The sequence below is a fragment of the Mustela nivalis genome, assembly GCF_964662115.1.
Source record: "Mustela nivalis genome assembly, chromosome: 1".
Lineage (NCBI taxonomy): Eukaryota > Metazoa > Chordata > Mammalia > Carnivora > Mustelidae > Mustela > Mustela nivalis.
In genome coordinates this window covers 118,516,612-118,537,162 of record NC_139020.1, presented here as the reverse complement: position 1 = coordinate 118,537,162, position 20,551 = coordinate 118,516,612, and the positions used below count along the sequence as shown (strand labels likewise).

Here is a 20,551-nt window from a genome sequence, read left to right as displayed (position 1 = left end):
TGAATGAACAAAAGACAAGGTAAGTGTGAGATTTTTCTACCCTCCACAAGCAGCACGTTTTGCTGCTTTTGCACCTTTTGCAAATTATGTGATTTGAGTCAAACTACTTAACTTCTCTGGGCTGCCTCTTCATCCTCAGAGTGGGGAAAATAAAACTTACCTCCGTTTCTGAAACTTCAGGCACAGACTTAGCCCTGCAAATTAATTGTCTTCCCTTACAGGCTGACCTTGCCATTTCGCACTCCACTCAGGTCCCTCTGTGCGCTTAGGGCCAAGTCCACGCTAGAGGCCCCCAGCCCAGCCTTGCTGCAAACTACGACTCCCAGCAAGCACCTCTTCCCGGCCGCCTCTCCCACCCTGGTGCGCATGCTTTGGCAGACGTGGCACCGGGAACTCGGAGGCGGGGAGCGGCTGGGAAGTGGCCGTGGCTGTTGGACCCTACGGAGCTGCGGGAGCGGGAGCCTGAGTGGAGAGCGGAGCCCTCCGTAGGCAGCGGCGGCAGGGATGGCGCGGGTCGGGCGGGCATGGCTGCTGCTGCTGGCGATCTCGGTGAGGCTGCGGAGCTGGGGTCCGGGCGGGGGCGGCACGTGCGCCCGGCGTTGGGGTCCGCGCCCCCTGCTCCCGGCCCTCGTGGGACAAACGGGGAGAAAGCCCCCAAGTTCCGGGGTGGAGGCGTGCGTGCTGGGCAGGCAGGGACCCAGTGGCTGTGGGGGGAGGCGGCGGGGCGGCCCCTGCGCCTTCCTCACGGAGCGCTCCAGGGCGCAAGGGTTGGAGGGAGCCGCGCTGGATGCTTGCGCCGCAGGCACAACTTTGCGGGGGTGCAAGTCAAGGGGCGGCCGCCGCCTAGGGCGGGACTCCGGCAGATTGGGGGGTGCGCCGCGCCCGGGCTCTGGGCCCTGCACCTGTGTGAGTGCCTGGTGGCATGGGGGTGCTTTATACCTGCACTGCCGGAAACCTCGCTTTAGGGCCACCTCGCTCTCGATTTTCACCCTGAGCAGCCGGGGTTTTCCACCCTGAGCAGCCGGGAAACTGCCTGTCACCGCCTGGGCCCCCGCCTGCAGGCACTGCCGGGCGGGCTGGGTGGGGTCCGTGGAGGAGTTCTGCTCATACACCCAACGGCCTCCCGCTCGAACCCCAGCCACTTTCTAGCTTGTGACGCAGACTATCACTTAATATATCTGACTTAGTCTTTTCATCCATGAAATGGGGACGGTAAAGGCACCCGGCTCACAAGACCGTCAAGGGGGTCGGATGAAGGAAGTTCTGGGAATTGCAAAATCGGAGGAGAGTGAAAGAGGGGTGGTCGGGTCGGTGTGCTGGGAGTGGTGGACTCTCTGAGAGGAGTTTGCTACACTTGGGGTTGGGGGTGGTAGCTGTCCCGGGGCATCTCTAGAAGAGGCCAGAATGGGTGTGGCCACCGTGCCCTGGACTCTCTGGGTTTGGCCTTGGTGTTACTGTGGGGGTGTGATGGGATAATCTGGCCTGTTTCCACTTATCTCCATAACTCCTGGTCTCCCTTGTTTTAGGGCAATCTTGGTTCCTTTTTTTCTTTATTCCCCGAAGTTCCAGTGGAAAACTTTCTGCTGCTAGCACCCTCTCCAGCCCAGATTTTTCAGTTTTTTTTCTTTTGGGTGTGGCAAGGATGCAGGGCAACATGAGGAAAACTGGAGTGTGGATTTAGTTACTTGAAACACTTCCATCTCCAGATACCCTGCCTTTTGGGGTTCACCAGTGAGGAGTGGCCCTGTCTCTTCCGGTTATCTGGAAGTGGGTGGGAAAGGAAGCTCCCTGCCTCCTGGATCTGGCCTTTCTCGCTCTGGGAGAGAGTGTGGAGTAGGACAGTGTCCCTTCACTTGCATCTGTGTGTGTAAGATCTGTTTTGCATTCTATTTTCTGGAGCCAGCTGGCCAGGGCTGGTCTCTAGGCCAGGTGGTGCTGCAGGACTGGGCAGAGGGGGCCAGCTCCAGTGGGAGCCCCTAGCAGGTCTTTGCACTTGGGCTGTTTTAGCGGGTCCTGCTTCCCTCCCCCCACCCTTCTGTAAAAGTAAAGGGCTTGGGAACCTGACTGGGAAGAAGTTTCATGCAGCAAACATTTATTTGTCAACCACATTGTTTGGCGTTGGATTGGATTTTGGATGGAGAGCAAAGCACAGACTGTCCCTACCCTCCCCAGTGCTGTGCTGGTTTGGGCAGGGGAGTGAGTCCTGTGAGCAAATAAAGACAGGACAGTGAACTCTAATACCCGAAAGGCTGAGAGCCTCCATTGAAGAGGGGGGCCACACATTAATTTGGTGGGAAGGTCAGCCCCAGCTTTCTTGAGGCAGTGGGTTGTACAGTCTGGAGGGAGTGTGGGGAGAGTGCAAAGTGCAAAGACCAGCTTTTGAGGTCTGCTCCTGCATTGAGGTACAGAAGGGTGGTGAGTAGGTTTGCCGGGAGCACTAGAATGGGTAATCTGCAGAATGAAATAGACATTATCCTTTCCCCATGCCCTAGCTCGGCTCAGAAGGTGTCATTGGTGCAGTTTGATTGTCGAGCGGCTTGTGGATACCAGGGTGGGCCTCTGTAAATTTAAACTCTATGTCCATCTGATAAGGGCTCCCAGGTCCTGGGAGTGTACTGGGTTTCCTTGTTCACTCAATATTTACCGAGAGCTGATATGTGCAGAGCAGTAGGCTGTGACCCAAGGAACATGAAGCAGTATAAAGGGGTCTACAGAGATTCATGGACAGTGATCCATACCTATCACATTTTTTACAACAGCAAAAATTTGGAAATGGCTTAAATGCTCAACAATAACAGCATGGTTTAAATGACTTTTGGTCCTGTCCATGCCATGGAAAGTGATGTTTATAAAGAATGTTTGTATTTACTAGAATGCCATGATTATCAAAATATTTTATGATGCTTATGAGGAATATTTAGGGACGTGGGAAAGTGCTCGAGTGTGATAATTAGGGGAGAAGCAGGGTACAGCATGAGTCCCAGGGTGGCTGATGGTAGCTGCGTAAGTGGTTGAGGAATTAGCCCTGCACTGGAACGCCCATAGCGATTGTTTAGGAAGGCACAGTTGTGGGTGATGTTTGTTTACTTCTTTGCTTATGCTTTTTTTTCTGTTCCCCCAAGTTTTCTCTATGAATATGTATTAGTTTTTGATCAGAAAAGTTAATAAAGGAAAAAAATGTTCCTTTGGGTCCGGCCTTTCAGCCTTGCACAAGAATATGGGGATGAAGAGAGTCACAGTTAATTCTTTGGACCAGTTAGTTCCAGCCCCTCCCTCCTGGCTGGGTGTCTCTGCCCTAGGCCTGAGGAGGCTGTGCTGTCCTGCCCGTGCCCCTGGGGCTGACTGTCCCTTCCTGCTGCCCAGCTCAGCTCCCCTCTGCGGCTGCCCCTTCCCCAGACCATCCACGCTGACTGTGGTGTAGTCTTTTCCAGTCCTCAGGATGGAGACTTGTTGCAGCTGGAGAGGACGCTAAGTCACCCAGCTCAGCTGGTTACAAAGTTAGGCCAAGGACCAAAGCTGTGCTCTGACAGTTTTCATAGGATAATAGACACATTGGAAAAGTAACAACAGTGAATGGTTTTTCCATGAATCCAGATATTTTCAGTTTAAAAACTTGTCTGCTTTTTTTTTTTTTTTGATGTGATGTCATGTTGGGGGGGTGGCTTTCAGTGTCCTTTTGAAAAATTAAAGCAGGAATCATACATTGTGTGCTTTTTAGAAGGGATTGATAAAATTCTTTTAAATATTTAATATACATTATGTATTATATTTAAAACATATGTATTTAAAGTATTTTTTAAATATATGAAATATATTTAAAAAAATATATCCTGACAATCTCTGAGATTCAGAAGTCTGAGAAATACCAACGTAACTCAGCTCTTTCATTTTAGAAAAGCGAGGCTTTGAGAGGGAAGGGTCTCGAGGCCACCATGTTTGTAAAAGCAGAGCTGGGATTGGTGCCAGGCTCCTGAATTATAAATCAGGTTTCTTACTGCTCCATCTCTGCCATCCCAGCCCCCTACCTTCCACCTGCTTCCCTCTTTTCCAGTCCCTGCTCTGGTCTCTGCCCTTGACAGTGGCTTGACGCTCAGCACCTGGTGGGACGGCGGGCGGGGCTGCAGGAAGCAGATGTCTGTCCCCAGTCTTTCCTGCAGAGCTTTCAATGTACACATATTTAGGTTCTACACCATTATATATTTAATAGGCTTTTGTGGGCTGGCCTGGGGACCTAATTGCCATTTATAATGCTGTTTGGAACCTGGAGTGCACTTTTCCCACAGAAATAAACACATTACAGAGGAAGTTTTAAAACACAACCGGCACATGAGTTGGAAGAACAGCTGAGAGCCATATGGAAGGGAGATACTGAGCACTGTGGATCTGGGCCAGGGTGGGGCCACGGGGCACCTCGTCATTGAGTGCTGTGGATTTGGACTGGGGTGGGACCATGGGGCACCTTGTCACGAGAAGGGTCCCAGCTCACGCCTTACAACGAGAGCTGACTCTTGAGCTCTGTGCCAGTGGGGATCCTCCTGGTTCTGCCCGTTGTGTCCCCAACACCTAGCCCAGGACCCAGCATACAGTCGTCCCTAGTCCATAGTTAGCCGAGGGAACCATTGTCATAGGCAGAGAAAGGAAACTGTCTGAGACAGAAATACAGGCAATGAGGAGTTATGGTCCAGGCTGAATGGAAGGAAAGATTTAAGTCTGGCGAGGGGGGATAAGAGTGGGAAAGTGGATTGTGAAGAAGATTACATGACTGGCAAAGCTTTGGGGATTTGATTCTGTAGGTAGTGGAGAGATGTGATGAAAGCTGCCCTTTTAATAACAAGAGCAGTCAGTGCACAGTGTAGGCTTGGGTTGGAGTGGAAGAGACTCGATGAATTTTCCCAGAACAACACTTTCTTATCTGTTATCTACAAGATAAAGTCAAGTGTGATGCTGTGGACAGAACATGGGTTTTTAGCCAGCCTGACACTCAGGAGCTGTGAGACCTTGGGCCCTGCCTCCGTCTTCTTTCTGTTAGTCGTGGTGATGATACCCTTTTGCAGAGTTGAAAGCATCAGAAATAACACAGGAAGCAGCCAGCACAGTGCCGGCACACGGTGGGCGGGTGGGGGGGGGGGCGGGCAGTAAATGGGAGCCATGGCAGTTATCTCAAGTTGGAGAGGAGAGGTACTCAGGAAGCCAGGAGGCTGTGGCTGTGGAGGGCCAGAGGGGGTGTAGGCAGAGGCTTCAGGCTGGGAGTTGGGGGGCTCTGGTGCTGGGATTCTCCCATCACAGGTCCTCTGAGCTGGGCTCTGGACTCTCTGTCCCTCTCAGTGGGTGGGCCCCCACAAGAGGCCCTGGATGAGTGGGAGAGGCTGCCGAGGAGCTAAAGATTTAGGCGCTCTGGGTTTCTGTCCCGTTTCTTCTGAATGTGGGTCCTCTCTTGAGAATGAGGAGAGTAACCACACCATCTCCCCAGAGGGTTTGCTCCAGCTGTGTGGTTTTGTTCCCTGGGGCTCTTGTGTGTCATTTAGTGGTGGTGGCAGGTTTTGGAGGCTTAGTGACAGTGGGTCAGAGAGTGATGCATGGGGTGTAAGGAGCCCAAGTTCTCTTGTGTTCCGAGGACTTCGTGGTTTCTTTGACTCCCACCCACCCCATACCTAGCATCTTAGGTCCCAGCGGGGAAGGGAGGAGCAGTGATGCCTGTCCGTCGCTGGACTGCCTGGCGTATCTTGCAGCGCTGACTGGAGCTTCTGGCTTCCCAGTTGATCTGTTGTCGAGGATTATATGACACTTGGCACATTTGGAGAGGATGTTAGAGTTTGCAAAGCATCTCCATGTATTTTATGCTGGTGAAACCGCTTCTAAATACTAGCTTTGCCATCATGGGGTGGGGGGGTTAAATACACTCAGATGGACTGTAGGTTTAGAATATCCTTCTGATGTCTTTTTATTCTCCAGGGTCATCCTGAGCCCCCAGGTAGATGTGCATTTTGCCAGATGGCCTGATGGCAAGCCTGTGGCTGACTTCATGGCAGCTGGCTGGGGTCAGGGTAGAGGTGGCCACCCTCTGCCCTGCCCCCCCCCATCTTACCATTCTCCCAACCCTTTGGCTTGAGCAGATGTCTTTAACTCATGAGCAGATGCTTTAATCCTTGCTTTGGAAGGTATTGATGGAGACCTGGGTCGAGGGCTCTATGCTGGGGCTGAAACATGGAGGTGATCTAGTATCTGAGTTGAGAAGTGGGGTTGCCTGGAAAGTTCTGTTGTTGGGTCGAGTAGAGCTGGCTTGCAAACACTAAGTGGGTCTGCTTTTGTCAAGGGTCTAACTTTGCTGGGCCCTGGACAGAGTACGGTACATGCTCTGTATCTCTAAGGCATGTGGACAGACATCTGCATGCTACTTGTGTCACGGTGTTCATTCATCCCCCAGGTCTTTCTTTTTTCTTTCTTTTTAAACAGATATTTCTTGATGGTCTTACGAGTTAGATATATCATGCTGAGGCATTAGGGACATAATGGTAAATAAGATGGACATCATCCCTTCCTCCCCTTGTCTGGTGGGGGAGCCACTAATTTATTAATTCGGGCAGGAAGTGCTGGAAAGAGGAAATATAAGGTGATAAACGAATGTATAACATGGGTCCCTAACCTTAATGCAGGGAGGCAGGAAAGGCTTCTCTGAGGACTTATGGACCCTTTCTTAGAATAACGTTTTTAAATGTATAAAACAATGCACAAGATTACAGAGCAAACCAATGGTACTGAAGTACAGTTACCAAAATACTACAACAAGTACATAATAAAAATATTTATATTCATAAATGCATCATTTAAGAAGAACTGATGGCAGGTTTCGTATTTTCTGTACTATTTAGTGATGAGCATCAACGATGTTTCAAGATCTCTGCACCTTTTGTTATGAGAAAAATGTAGTTTCTGGGGGACGAGAGTAAAAAAATTTGTATGATTTCTGCGTCACAGACACCTGCTAGTGCTTCTGTAGTTTGTTACCTACCTTTGTAATAAAGGTAAGGCCAAATTTCATTTAGAGGTTAGTGAAAATAAAGATAGAATTTTTCCCCACCCAAGTTCATAGATCTCATTGTAAGGAAGAATTATCCCAAAACTTGGAAAGAAAAGCTTATTTAGTGTCTTTATAATGTCATACTAGAGCATTGTCTAAGAAGGATGGCTAAGGGCCACCTGGTGCTCTAGGGAATATAACTTTGATTATTATTCTTTAGGACCCATACTCTACAGGTAGATGAGATGCAAATGATTTCTCTTTGGTAGAGAAGAGAGACGAGGTGGTTTCCCTGCAGGACATTAACCAGTTTGATACCGGATTTAGCAGCCTTCTAACAGGATGCCTTTTCCTCCCTATGACCTATATGCATATTAGTTTCTTGTAACTTCTTTTTTTGAAATATTTTTAAGTCTTTTTTTCCTTATATCTTTTTTTGATGTCCCTTATTAAGAGCTCAGTAACACTTTGGAAGAGGCTCTGTATCTCTTTGTTTGAGATTTAGGTTTTTAACACTTGAGAATTCTATGTGACCCCCATTTAAGAGCCACTGAGTAGGTAAGATGTGAGGACGTGGCACCGAGGAGGGAGGTCTGGGCTGGACATGTTAACTCAGGGGTGCTGCTCCAGAGGTGGGTGAGGCCCCCATGGCGAGTGTAGAGAGGGGAGAGAAGGTGGAGGCAAGTGAGCCCTGAGGAGCTTCCACATTGAAAGGCTGGGGGGACAAGGGATTGCAAAGAAGATGGGAAGCGTGACTGGAGAGGTAGAGGGAGGCCAGGAGTGACCCGCTGGGGCTCACAGGTTGAGGCACAGAACTGGAGATGTCTGTGGGGCTATCTGTGTGGAAGTCATTGCGGGTCCTCCTCAATCAGCGTCTTCTTGGTGGTGGTGGTAGGGGAGCGTATGAGGGGGCTGAGGAATGGACAGGGGGTGACTGGAGATGGGGGATTCTGGCTGTGAAGGAGAACGGAGTGGTGTGGAGTCCAAACATGGGTGGGTGGCAGAGGTTTCCCAACCTGGCTGTGGATCCAAATCCCCTAGAAGGGGATACGTGTATGGTTGGATTCCCGGCCTCCCCGGATCTGTGGGCTGATGCTCTTCAAGGATAAGGCCCAAGAATCTATTTCTAAAAAACCTATACTTAGAGCTGTTGTGCCTACAAAGCAGGAAGATTTACCAGTTTTTGTGCATAGTGTTTTGCCCGCCTAGGCCGTTACTCTGGGCTGAGTGGCGTGGAACACACTCTCCCGTGTCGTGATCCATGGGACGCTGCAAGGTGGCCCTTGGCTCGAACCTACATTGCTTTGCTTTCCTCTGAAGGCGTGCAGGAAACTGCAGGGAGCAGGGAGCAGGGAAGATGGGTCAGGTTGTCGCTGCATCTCCTTGACTTGGTGTCCTTTAATGGCTGCCCCAGAGGGGCAGGCGGTCCTGGTGGCCTCCCTGGTCTTGTTTTGGGTGGAGCTCTAGGGAGCCCAGCGGGCTTGAGGGATATCTGGGAAGTGTTTGTGTGGACTCGCTGTTTTCAGAAGTCAGGCAAGTCTTCGGCTTCACCTGAGGGCTTTCCCTTCGCTTCTGTGAGCCTCAGTTTTCACATCTCTAAAGTGGGGATAACACAACCTCCCGCCCAGATTGTTTATGACAGTTTTTTGAGTATTTTTACTGCAACTGCTGCAAACACAACTCTACATTTTACATCATTGCCAAGTGTATATGTACATAACTACAACAGATATAAAGGTTTTACAGAACACTTAGTCTTGCTGTTTATGGTACATACTGATGTTTTCTAGTTAGCGTCATTTTTAAAATGCTGGTGGTAATCCACTGAATTGATTTTGTGACTCGGCTCATGAGTTGAAGCCTGAAGGGGAGAAAACACTGGTTTAAACCCTGAACCTTAAGGGACAGAGAGAGAGAATGTGTGTAAAAGCATGGATATACACCATGGGTCGTGAGCGCCTGAATTGTTACCTTCTTCTCAATTAACGAAGCTTCGAGGCAGAGTTGGATTTCCGGAGTGGGAATTTACCTGCTCTCCTTCCCTCCCTGCTGCCTGATTCACTGCTCCCTCTACCCCCTCTTCCTTGTTAGCAGGCCTGGCACACCAGGCTGGCAGCGGCCCAAAGCCCTCTTGGCGCTAGGAGAGGTTTTTCAAAACATTAAACGCTTTAGGGACTTAAGTCCTGGTTAAATGCACTGCAGTTGCAATTTCAGGATAAGAAAACCTGTTTTCTTAAGCTCTCGGATCAGTTGTCCTGCCCCTGAATTGTCCCTTGTTGACCGCCGCATGCTGTGGGGAGCACTAGGGAGGAACCCTGTATTACGTGGCCCACATGTGCGGTGTGGCGCTTAAAGGAAGCAACATAGAGGAAGTGCACCTAGTTTGGTGTTTAGACGACCCAGCAGGAACATGTGTGTGGCTCCAGGGGTCTGTGGTCTCCATGCTCCGGCCGGGGCATCCGAGCCTGTGAGATGGGGCTCTGGGTCACTATGCACCTATCTACTTGCTGTGTGATGTTGAGCAAGTTTCTTAGCTCCTCCTCGTCTCAGTTTCCTTATCTATAAAATAGTGATACCAAAAGGACCTGCAGAGTTCTCTTGTCAAGATGATTAAGTGAGACGGGCCTGTGGATTTCTTAGCTGCTCCTGGTCCCACAGGAAGCACTCCACACTTGGAGCTGTTGTCATGACTGGGGGCTCATCCCTAGGCCCTGGATTTAGGGACTGGAGAATTTGGTCTGTTCCGTGCCAAGTGCTTTCCTATCTCTCTCTCTCTCTCTTTCTTGCTTTCTTTCTAAAAGATTTTATTTATTTATTTGACAGACAGAGATCACAAGTAGGCAGAGAGGCAGGCAGAGAGGCAGAGGGGGAAGCAGGCTCTCTGCTGACATCGGGGCTCGATCCTAGGACCCTGGGATCATGACCTGAGCCGAAAGCAGAGGCTTTAACCCACTGAGCCACCCAGGCGCCCCTCTATCTCTCTTTCTTAATAAGCACATTTAGCTCCTAAGCTGCAGCTAGTCAGGGCTCCACCACTCAGAGCCAGGCCCTCTTTGTATGTCTGACACACACATACACACACACACTCACGCAACCCCCCCCCCCCCTTCAGGGACTCACGGTACTTGTTTTCATTTCAAAGGCTGCTGGGTAGACATTTGCACATTGGGAAGGATCAGTGGTGAAATTCCCAAACTTGGTTTCTGGTGAGGCCTTCATCCTGGCAAAGAGTGCTGTTTAGCTGTGGTGGTTGGTGACAGATGCTTAAAATTTGCCTTATTAAAGGGCATAAATTACCCATATTTAAAAAGGAATGTTCTTTTGTATTTCTTTTTCTCTCTCTCTCATCAAAGCCGTTCTAGGTTTGTGCTGCATGCAGAGTGCTTTGCAGATTTCATATAATAGATCCTATAAAAAACTACAGTGTCAGGTGAGCAGAGGAGCAGAGAGTCAGCTGGAAGGGAAGAAGGGCAGATAAGCACTCCTCCTACTTTGGAAGGTGCCACCAGTGTGTGCTGGCTGGCGCAGGCTTTCAGGAAGAGGTGGGGACAGCATTTGCTTGTGTTCTGGGCATCTTTTTTTTTTTTTTTTCTCTTCCCTATCTTTTTTTAGGGAAGTTTTTTTTTTTTTTTTTTTTTTCTAACTAATTTCAGACTTACAGAGGAGTTGCAAGAAGAATACAAAGGATTCCCATCTGCTCTTTACCCAGATTCCACACATATTAACATTTTATCACATTGGTTTTATCACATTCTCTCGTAGCGTTTATAAAGTTCAGAGACATGATGCTCCAGTCAGGATTGTGGCATTTGGCTCAGAACCCAGTTCAGAATCACACGTTGAATTTGTTTGTCATATCTCTTTAGTCTCCTTTAATCTGGACTAGTTTTTCAGTCTTTGTCTTTCGTGACCTTGATAATTTTTAAGAATGTCCTTCACCTTTTTTTTTTTTTTAAGATTTTATTTATTTATTTGACAGAGAAAGCACAAGTAGGCAGAGCCACATACAGACGGAGAGGGAGAAGCAGGCTCCCCACTGAGCAGAGAGCCTGATGCAGGCTCAGTCCCAGGACCCTGGGATCATGACCTGAGTTAAAGGCAGACATTTAACCGCCTGAGCCACTTAACCGACCAAGCCACGCAGGCGCCCCTCATCAGCTGGGTTTTTGATGATGTTTTCATTCAGTGCATTCGGTCTGGAGGCATATGATATCAATTTTACTCATTATCTGTGTTGCTAGCACTGGTCCCTTAGTTAAGGACGTTTCTGCCAGGCTTCTCCCCTCTGAAGTTATATTTGCTTATGGGGTGATAGTGTGAGATTGTTAATTATTTCCATGATGGTGTCCAAATGGTGATAATTCCTTTTTTTTTTTTTAAGTTTTAAATTGGACATGCATATTGTGGTGACAGAAAAATAGACAAAGGGGGAAGAAGAATAAAATCTATCCAAGGACAGAGTTTTACTTTGGTGCATTTTTTCATCCAGTCTTTTTCTGAGCATAATTTTGTGTATAGTTGTAATCATACTATGTACATTTGAATTGTTTTTTATTTAATTTTTATTTAAAAAAATTTATTTCTGTATTTGAGAGAGAGAAAGAGCAAGGGCCCACACACGAGGTGTGGGCAGGAGCAGAGGAAAAGAGAGAAGCAGGCTGCATGCTGAGCAGGGAGCCCAGTATGCGACTTGATCCCAGGACCTTGAGATCATGACCTGAGCTGAAGGCAGACCTTTAACTGACTGAGCCACCCAAGCGCCTCCCTGGATTTTATTTTGTAACACTTAATATTAAAGCAAATATTTTTTTCATTGTGCAGTTTTTGAAAACATCACTTAAATGGCTGTGTTATTCCATTGAGTGGTTTCCTCGAAATAACCATTCCCCTGCTCTTGAATATTGAGGTTGTTTACAATTTTTGACTCTTACAAGTGGGACCCTGTGAGTCATCTGTCAGAACCTTTGCTCATTTCCTCAGGACAGATTCCCAAAAGTGGAATTACGAAGTCAAGGAGCATAAATACTTTTAAGATACTTGACCAATTGTGCCAAGTAGCTTTCCAAAAGAACTGTACTTTTGCCAGTGCTGTATGACATTTGGGCGCCATAACTTAAGAGATTCGTTAATGATGTGTCTCAGCTTTTTTTTTTTTCTTTCTCACTGTGACCCACTGGTCAAGATTTGTGTTGAGATTAATTTCCTATATTTTGAATTATGAAAGCAGAGGTATTTATTTCCCAGAATAAATTCTAGGAATATAGCACGTTGTTCTTTCCAAGCTCTAAAACTCGGCTGCTGGCGTGGGATAGCTCTGAGAGCCATGAGCATTGTCCTGTCTGAGTTACGTCATTCAGAACGGTGAAGGGCTTGAGGGCATAGGTGAGGAAAAAACTGAGGTATTTTGCCTACAGAATCCTAAGAAGGAATGCGTTTGCCATCTTCAGAGTGTGATGGGCTGATAGAGTGGCCTGGGAGAGGGGGCCATTTTTGCTTTCTAATGACGAGATGGTAGTGTGGAGGGCATGGACGTATGAATATTTAGTTCCCAAAGCCTTGGGGACCCACTACGTTGAACAGCATCCAGTTTTGAGTCGTTGGTCTGGAGGGTTACCTGGAGGCTGCATATGGCATGTGAGGAATGTGGAGAGGAGTCCTGTATCGGGGAAACTGATCAGCCCTATTCTAGTCTGGGAAGTGCAAGGCCTTTTGGTCTCCTGCAGTGACCCCACTTCTTAGTAGTAAAAGCCCGAGGTTGCTGGGAAACTGAAGAGCTACTAGCTAATTTTCCTTTCATTTGTGGGTAGTTGTCACTAACTGACCAATACACATGATTGGAACAGACATAATGAAGCACACAGTAGATCAAGTAGATCACAGTAGATCAAGCCTTTGATACTTTCTCTGTCTCCTTCCTTATAGCAATTTATCTGAAGTATAATACATGATTTAATGCCTTAGACACTTTGAAATATCCCAACTGGAGCAGGTGTTAATATTTCTTTCTAGTTTAAGCTTTTGTTCCGCAATAGATCCTCAAGATCTATTTGTGTGTGTGCCGGAACACCCAGAATGATAGTACCTTACAAAGATCATATATTTCACTCATGTCAAAGCCTAGAAAGCAGTGTTCTAAGGCGAGTATATACCCGTGGAAGTCAGGGACCCAGGTACTTCTATCGTACTACTATACATCTTTAATAGATCCATTCTCCTCATTGTCTCAAGGTGGCTGCCTGAGTTCCAGCCATCTTGTCCAGATTCCATCTGGCAGGGGGAGGAGGGGACTAAGACATAGATGTCTATTAGGAACAGCTCCTAAAATTTGCACATGACTCCTCTGCTTACATTCCAAGGGCTGGAATTTAGTTACATAGCTACACTTGCTGCAAGGGAGACTGAGAGGAGTGGCTTTTAATGTGGGTGGACATATATTCAGAGAAATTTGGCAGGTTTTTTTTCACAAGGTATAATTACTTTGAGGTACTCTCTGGTAGTGGTCATGAGGATGGATTTACCACAATGTCACAGTTGCAAAGAGCTTTGGAAAAATCACTTTTGGCCCCTTCCTTTTACAGGAACTTAGAGAATAGAGAGGACTTGTCCAAGGTCACACAATCAGTAAATAAAGCTAGTGCAAAACTTGGGTTTCTAGCTGTTTCCACCGAACCTTCCCCTCTAAATTCTCAGCCACCTCAAGTTCTCTGATCTTGGGTTCAGGTCATCTGTTTTTAACATTTTTTTCCTGGATTCCTTTACCACCAGCTTCTTAAGAGTCTAGACTTTCAGATTCTGACATTTGAAAACTATTTTGAGCCAAATGTGGGTTACACTAAATTAAACTGGTTTCTTCACAGCTCCCAACATAAGAAGGGTATCTTTTTTCAGGTGACAGAGTGAAAAAGGTCAAGTCCCACCTCCACCCTTTTTCCTAAATGCTAAACTTCTGTCTTCAAATCCTCCTTCTTCGGCAAACTGCTTTTACATAACGGAATACCTCCAGCTTCGTGGTCAGCATTGAGGAGTGAATCTGTAACACCAGCCTCCCTGGCTGGAGGGAACATGAGGGTACCGGCATGCACCCCAGAGAGCTGGAGCTTTTTAAAGCTGAGGGTGTGATGTGGCAAGGAGTGTTCTCCCTGTTATTTTCAAGAATTGTATCGCTCTTTATCTTGTTAGTCTGGTAGGGATCATGGGTGAGGTTAAGTGAAGAGAGATGAGCTTATGCGTGCTGTGGGTCAGGGAGAGAGGGAGCTGGAAAGGGGCACAAACTCCTGCACATGACCTCTGATGAGCAGCGGATCTGGACTAGTTGCCCCAGCAAACTGAGAACCAGGACAGACAACTGGGCACTGTGGGCTTGCAGGAAGCAGAAGTTTAGAAATCCCTTCTTGCTGTGGGATTCGGAAGTTGGGGGCTTTTCTCCAAAAGGCCCTGCTTGGGAAAGAGGGGCTCCTTTTCTTCATGGGTCCAGGGAGCTCATAGGGTTGAGAGAAATAAACTTCCTCTGGCCAGGAGCTGGGAGACCCGAGGTGTAGTCCCTGCTCTGCTGCTTACCTACTGTATGACCTTGGGAAGTGATAGAACCTTGCTGAGCCTGTTTCCTTTTCGTGGGCTAAAGCTAGTCCCCAGTTATTGGGTTTGGTGAGGGGCAAATGGGCATGAAATCTGGAAGGAGCACTCTGCCTGTGCTGCGTGGGCTCCTGGTCTGGGTTGCCATGTGGATGGGTGATGATTTCAGGTTTTACATCCTGAGTGTGTGTACGTGCATGCTCCTTCCTGCCTGGACTTGCTGTTTTGCCTGATTGCAGCCAAGGCCCTGGAGAGGAAGAGGTGGTGCCCATTTCACTGTTGTTCTTGCTCTATCTCTGATTTGTCTCACTAATAGTACTAATAAAGATAATTATGATTATTATGTACTTCTGTGTGCCAAGCATTATGTTAGGTTCTCTATGTACTTTTCTCTCCCTCATTTAACCTCAGCCAGCCCCACAAGGGAGTATCAGTATTGTCCTCCCCTCTTTATGGGTGGGGAGATGCCCCCCTGAGAGGGCTACTAACATCTGAGGTCATGTTGCTGTAAATGATGGCCCCTGGGTCTGACCCCAGGTCTGTATGGCTCCAGAAGCAGTGCACTCTCCCTGGTGTCTGAGGGGTGGGACTCTGACGAGGGTGGGGTTCTAGGCTGGCCGTGATACTAGGCTGGCCGTGATACGGGCAGGAGCACGCTCAGGGCGTCTGGAAGATGAGAGGACCCATTGCCTGGCTGAAGAGGGCCTGGGGCAGTGGATGGAGGCCCGAGGGCGGAGGTGGCTGTTACTCTGATGGAGGTGCCTGGTGTTCTGAGGGGGTGTGCACTGCGACGGGGTCGGGGGTGGCACTGGGGGCCTGGATTCCCGGGCAGCAGAAAGAGGGCAGCTGTCCTTCCCAGCCATGGCCTGCCCTGCGTTGGGTGGGTGGGTGGGGGGCAGTTTTACGAGCCTCAGCCCAGCCCATGATGGGCAGCCCAGTCTTGCTGTAAACACTGCTGAAGCTGAGGGATGGTGAGCAGAAAGAAAGCAATCATGGGGAAAGGTCAGAAGGAGTTTGCATGGTGGACAAAGGGGATTTTTTTTTTTTTTCTCTCTCCTCTAACACCAAAGCTAGTGACTTAGAATGTAAAGAGCCTGCCGCACCCGGGGACAGTTCCGTGGCTGGCTGGGCAGGTGGCTGGCTTCTCAGATACCGTCCTCTCCCCCAAAGGCTTGACAACCTGAGCGTGTGTGCACCATTAACATGGTTGTTATTGCTGTTATTTGTGGGTTGTGACTTAGGAAGTCTGTGGGAAGGTGCTTGGCAAGGCGATCCAAGGCTCACTGGAGCGGGGTCTCAAGGAAGGGAAGGAGCGTGCACTCTGCAAAGGTTAAAGAATGGAAGTGGAGGAGAAGGGAGAATGTTAAGTGGCTGGAGGAGAGGCTTAGGGGAGGGAGGAAAGGGACGGCCAGGAGGCCGCCTCCTGGTTGTGAGCTAAGGGGGTGGTCCCTCTGGGGCCAAGGAACCAGGGGGCCTTTTCATCCTTCCCCCTCTCAGTGATGTTAAGCCTGTCACCTTTGCTCCTAGCACACCTCGCCATCTGTTTCCCCTGGATCTGGCTCTGCTGACTGTGTTTTCTCTCTTGCTCCTGAATCTCCTCCCCTCCTGCCTCTCTAGGCAGTCCTGCTCCCCTGTGCCCACATGCGTGCATCCCTCCACAGGGGAGACCGCCCACCCTTCTCCTGACTGGCTGGGTCACCTGTGCGGCTTCCTGTTGTCAGTCACTGCAGGCTGGGTGTGCAAGCTGGCTTCTGGCCGCCCTCCCCGCTTACTGCTGGGGTTCACTCATGATGTCCCAGGGGACTTCGCCATGGCCTCGCCCGCAGGGTCATCACCCCCTTTTCTGTGGGTCTCCTCCCTGGTCTGTGTTGACGCAGCACTTCCCACCTTCTCCTTCCCGACTTTCCTCTCAGTCCTCTTCCTCCCCTCAGCTGAGGTGTTCCCTTGTTGTCTCCCTCTGAACCTGTCCCTGGAGCCTTCACTGGCCTCAGGGCTCACTCTCCAGCCTGGAGGATGTCTGTACTGGCCACATGTCCACACCTGAGTGTATTATCTACCAACTTTCTCAACAGAAGACCACAGCCTTTCCTGCCACCACTGCTCAGTTCTTCCATTTTGGCTGTCGTTGTGCATGCCTAGCCCAGAATCATTGTGCATGCCTAGCCTTTGAATCATTTTAGCCTCTTCTCCCTTCCTTCCTTGCTTACATAGGAATAATTGCTGAGTTCTCTTGTTTCCCCCTGAGGCTCTTGGGTAGACCCATTTCTATCCCCTTGGGCAGCTGCCCAGCTGGTCCTCTCACCTCCAGCCTCCCTGGTGGCTGCCCAGTCTAAGGTCATGGCCGGATGAGGCTCTTGAGCCAGGCTTTCCAGACCCCCCAGTTGGTCCCACCCATGCTCTCCCACGATTCTCCAGTCCAGATGATGACTGCCCTGTGGTCTGTCTGCTTTCGGTGGTCCATCCTGGGTCTCGCAGGAGCTGCCACGGACTCACTTTATGACCTCCTCTGTAGAGGTCAGGAGTGTGGTGACCATTGATTCTTCATGGTTATGATGCTGAGCAGACACTTCCTGAGGGCTTTCAAGGGGCCAGGCACCATGCTGGGCTCCACCCTCCAGAGTTCTTAGTCTAGGGGTGTGGTAGGGATGGAGGGAGAGGGGGAAGGAGACACTTCCATAGGGAGTTCTAAACCAGGCTGGCCACGGGCAGTGCCCAGTTTAAACCCTAGCATCATACTGGGTGATAGTGTTCAAGTATTCCGTTAGCTCAGTGCATTTCTTAGGGTGAACTTAAGTTCTCTGCTGTGTGAGGGTAAATGTTGGGTCAGAGGCTTTGGTGGCTGGCTGGAGAGTGGTTTGTTTACTATGAGGGGGGCTATTGGTTAGATGATTGGAGGGACTGATTGGGTTTTAGAGAAAGGAAGCTGTGGGTATGCCATTGGACTTGACTCTTGAGGTTTCTGCTGTAGACCCTTTGCTATCAGTGGCCCAGCGGCGTGCCACTGCACTCCCTGGACAGGTGGGCACTGGGCCTGGCCTGGCTCCTTTCCCTCCCCTTCTTCCCTGTTCCACAAGGGTAGGTGCCTGCCAATCTCAGGAGGGCTGTTCTACAGGGCAAAGTACTGAGGCACTGGGCAAGGGCAGTTTGTTTTTCTCAAGTTACCGTATTATCTGAGGATTAAAACCACAGCAACATCAGTGTGTTTTTCCAACAGATTCTTTTCTTTTTTTCCTTCAGTCATGTGTATTGAGCTATGGAGTTTTTAGTCTAAAGTCCATTAGCAACCTGAGAGCAGTAGAATAACAGGTAATAACATAAGGAATGAACTTTTTGGTGGGCTCTCAAGGTGGGTTGCCCGGCTCTGGCAGGGCAGAATGAGGGACACAGTTCCTCAACTCTTCCTCTTTGATGGTTTGACCCTGGGCAGAAGGAACGTTTGAATTCCAATGGCAGATCAGATTTAGAAATGCTATAATATGGCCACATTTTGGTCTTCTACTCTGCAGAAATGGGACATTGTATTATATACTATGGTAACTGATACCATTGGGGTGCTTTATGATTTATAAAGCATGTTTGAGAAGTTACCCATTTCATCCTCACAGTCATCCCACTAGGGAGGTATCATTATTTCCATGTCAGATGCAAGGTACTAGGCTGTAAAAGGTCAGGTGATGTGGACTAGGCATCTTAGCTACTGGCTGGTAGAGCTCAGATGCAGCCCAAGACTTCTGGCTGCAAAGAGGCAATGGACTAAGAGGGCATTGGGTCCAGTAGAGAGACTAGGGCTCAGGCTCTGGCCCTGTTACTTATTAGCTGTGTAACTTTGGTCAGATTTTTTAACTGATCATTACAGTTAAGCTTATCAGATAATCTACAGTTGCCTCCTTTTATTGGCCACATTCATCCATAACTCTTTGTCCTTGCTCCATTACAGGCTGGTTGCTGTATAGTCTACAGGATATATATCCTGGACTCCTCTTCACCATCAGCATAGTAATTCTTGCCTCCCTTTGTGGGATCCTTTGTTTCCTAGATTCCCTGTCTTTCTCATTTTTTACTAATTTGTTTTAATAGAGCATGACTTCCAGTATTTTCCTTTGAAAGGGTATATTGGTGGTAAGTTTTTCACATCTGAGCTCTTAAGCCTAAGTAAATCTGTACTTATAATTGACAGATAATTTGGCTGGATATAGAATTCCAGTTGGAGATAGTGTTGCATGAGAATCATGGAGGCAATGCTTCATTGTCATCTTGTGTGCTGATGAGCAGTCTTAGACCAGTTTTGACTCCTGATCTTTTTGTGTGTGGTAGGTTTTTTTTTTCTTTGAAACTTTCAGAATCTCTTCTTTGTCAGCAGTGTTCTGAAAGTTTTCAGTGATGTTCTTTGGTGAGAGTCTTTTTTTATTCATTGTGTGGGACCTTCTCAACTGGAGACTTATATTCTTGAAGTCTGGGGTATTTTCTTGAAGTTGTTTTTTTTTTCTTTTCTTTTTTAAGTTTCTTTTCCTTGAGTTACTTTAATTTGGCTCTTGCACTCAATGGATCCATTTTCTTATTTTCCTTAACTTTTTCTTCTATTTTGTATTTCTTAATTTTATATTTTATTTTCTAGGAGTTTTTTTTAAATTTTACTTTCAACTCTATTGGAATTTTTTTAGTTCTTTGAGAGTTTTACTTTCCAAGAGTTTTTCCTGATCCTCTTTGACTATTCATTACTCGTGGCATTCTATTTTTTTTTTTTTTAATTTATTTGACAGAGAGTACGAGGAAGAGCACAAGAGGGGAGAGCAGCAGAGGGAGAGGGAGAAGCAGGCTCCCAGCTGAGCAGAAGCCTAATGTGGGACTTGATCCCAGGACCCCTGGCATCATGACCTGACCTGAAGGCAGACACTTAACCGACTGAGCCATCCAGGCGCCCTGCATTCTATTCTTGTTTTATGGAAGTGGCATTTCATTTCTCTGAGAATAATAATCATAGTTTTTCTATTTTCTGTTCTTTTTCTTTTCTTCTAAGTATCCTCTTTCTTCTACTTTGTTTTCATCCCTGTCTTTTGTATTGAGGGCTTTCCTCAAATATCTGGAGAACTTGGGTTGTCTTGAATAGCAAGTCACTGGCACATGCATTGGAGACTGTGAGTGTGAGGAGGAGGTAGAGGGCACTTGTTTACTGAGAGGGCCTCACAGTGGGCATTTCAGTGGGAACTCAGGTGTTTGACTGGAGGCTCTCCAAAACACCATCTTTAGGCTGTTTTACTTGTGCTCCTCAGTTTCCACAGAGAAAAATTCTCTAATCTCCTGCCTGGGGGAATAAGACTGGCAGCATTCTGGAAGAGGGAAGGGAGATGTCAGGGGAGTGGGGGCTCATGGGGATGGGTGATCTCCAGGTTCAGTTTGCAGACTTTCCCTTAATCCCCTTGTTTTCTCTCAGGACCATACTTCTTCTGTTTGCCTGGTGTCTCCCAGCAGAGCTTTTCTTATTCAGTCTCTCCATATAGTAACCCTGTGTTTTCCCTCAACTAGGCAAGGGGCTGCTGGCCAGCTCTGTGGGCTGGGTAAGGGGATCTGCTGTGTGACTGTTCCTTATTCAGACTTTTAACACATTTCCTCCCCAGCCTGCTTCCAGCCCACTCCTCATGCCTGCAGAGGTGCTTGGGGCCTCCAGTACCCAAGGTTGTTCTCCGGGTTCTCTGGGAAGAATTGCTCATTTCTTGTTGGCTGGCTTCCTGAGATCACTGGCTGAGTGGGAAAAGCAGAAAACCTTCCATTCCCATCCTAAATATGAGAAGTGATCTTACTTCTCTGTGGATTTGTGCTTCAGTGCTTCTAGGTGGGATGGAGTTTGCACATTGCTCTGGTGTGTGGTGTTGGAGTGCGGTGTGGGGTACAGATACAGACTTTCCAGAGAGGTCTGGATTGAGTAGGTGGCTGGTACATCCGGCAGCCTGCTTGTGTAGAATG

At 48.3% G+C, this 20,551-nt stretch overlaps 1 protein-coding gene across 2 annotated transcripts in view; it reads left to right on the top strand.

Annotated features, from left to right (window-relative positions):
• Positions 1-315: 315 nt before the first annotated feature.
• The window catches only part of PDIA5 (protein disulfide isomerase family A member 5), a 96,723-nt gene continuing 76,487 nt past the window's right edge, over positions 316-20,551 (top strand). For both annotated transcript variants that reach the window (XR_014316111.1, XM_082747460.1), the window contains exon 1: positions 316-549. Coding sequence is in view for 1 of the 2 variants with exons in the window: in XM_082747460.1 (XP_082603586.1) it covers positions 505-549 (45 nt within the window). In the remaining variant the exon portion in view is untranslated. The remainder of the gene's footprint in view (positions 550-20,551) is intronic.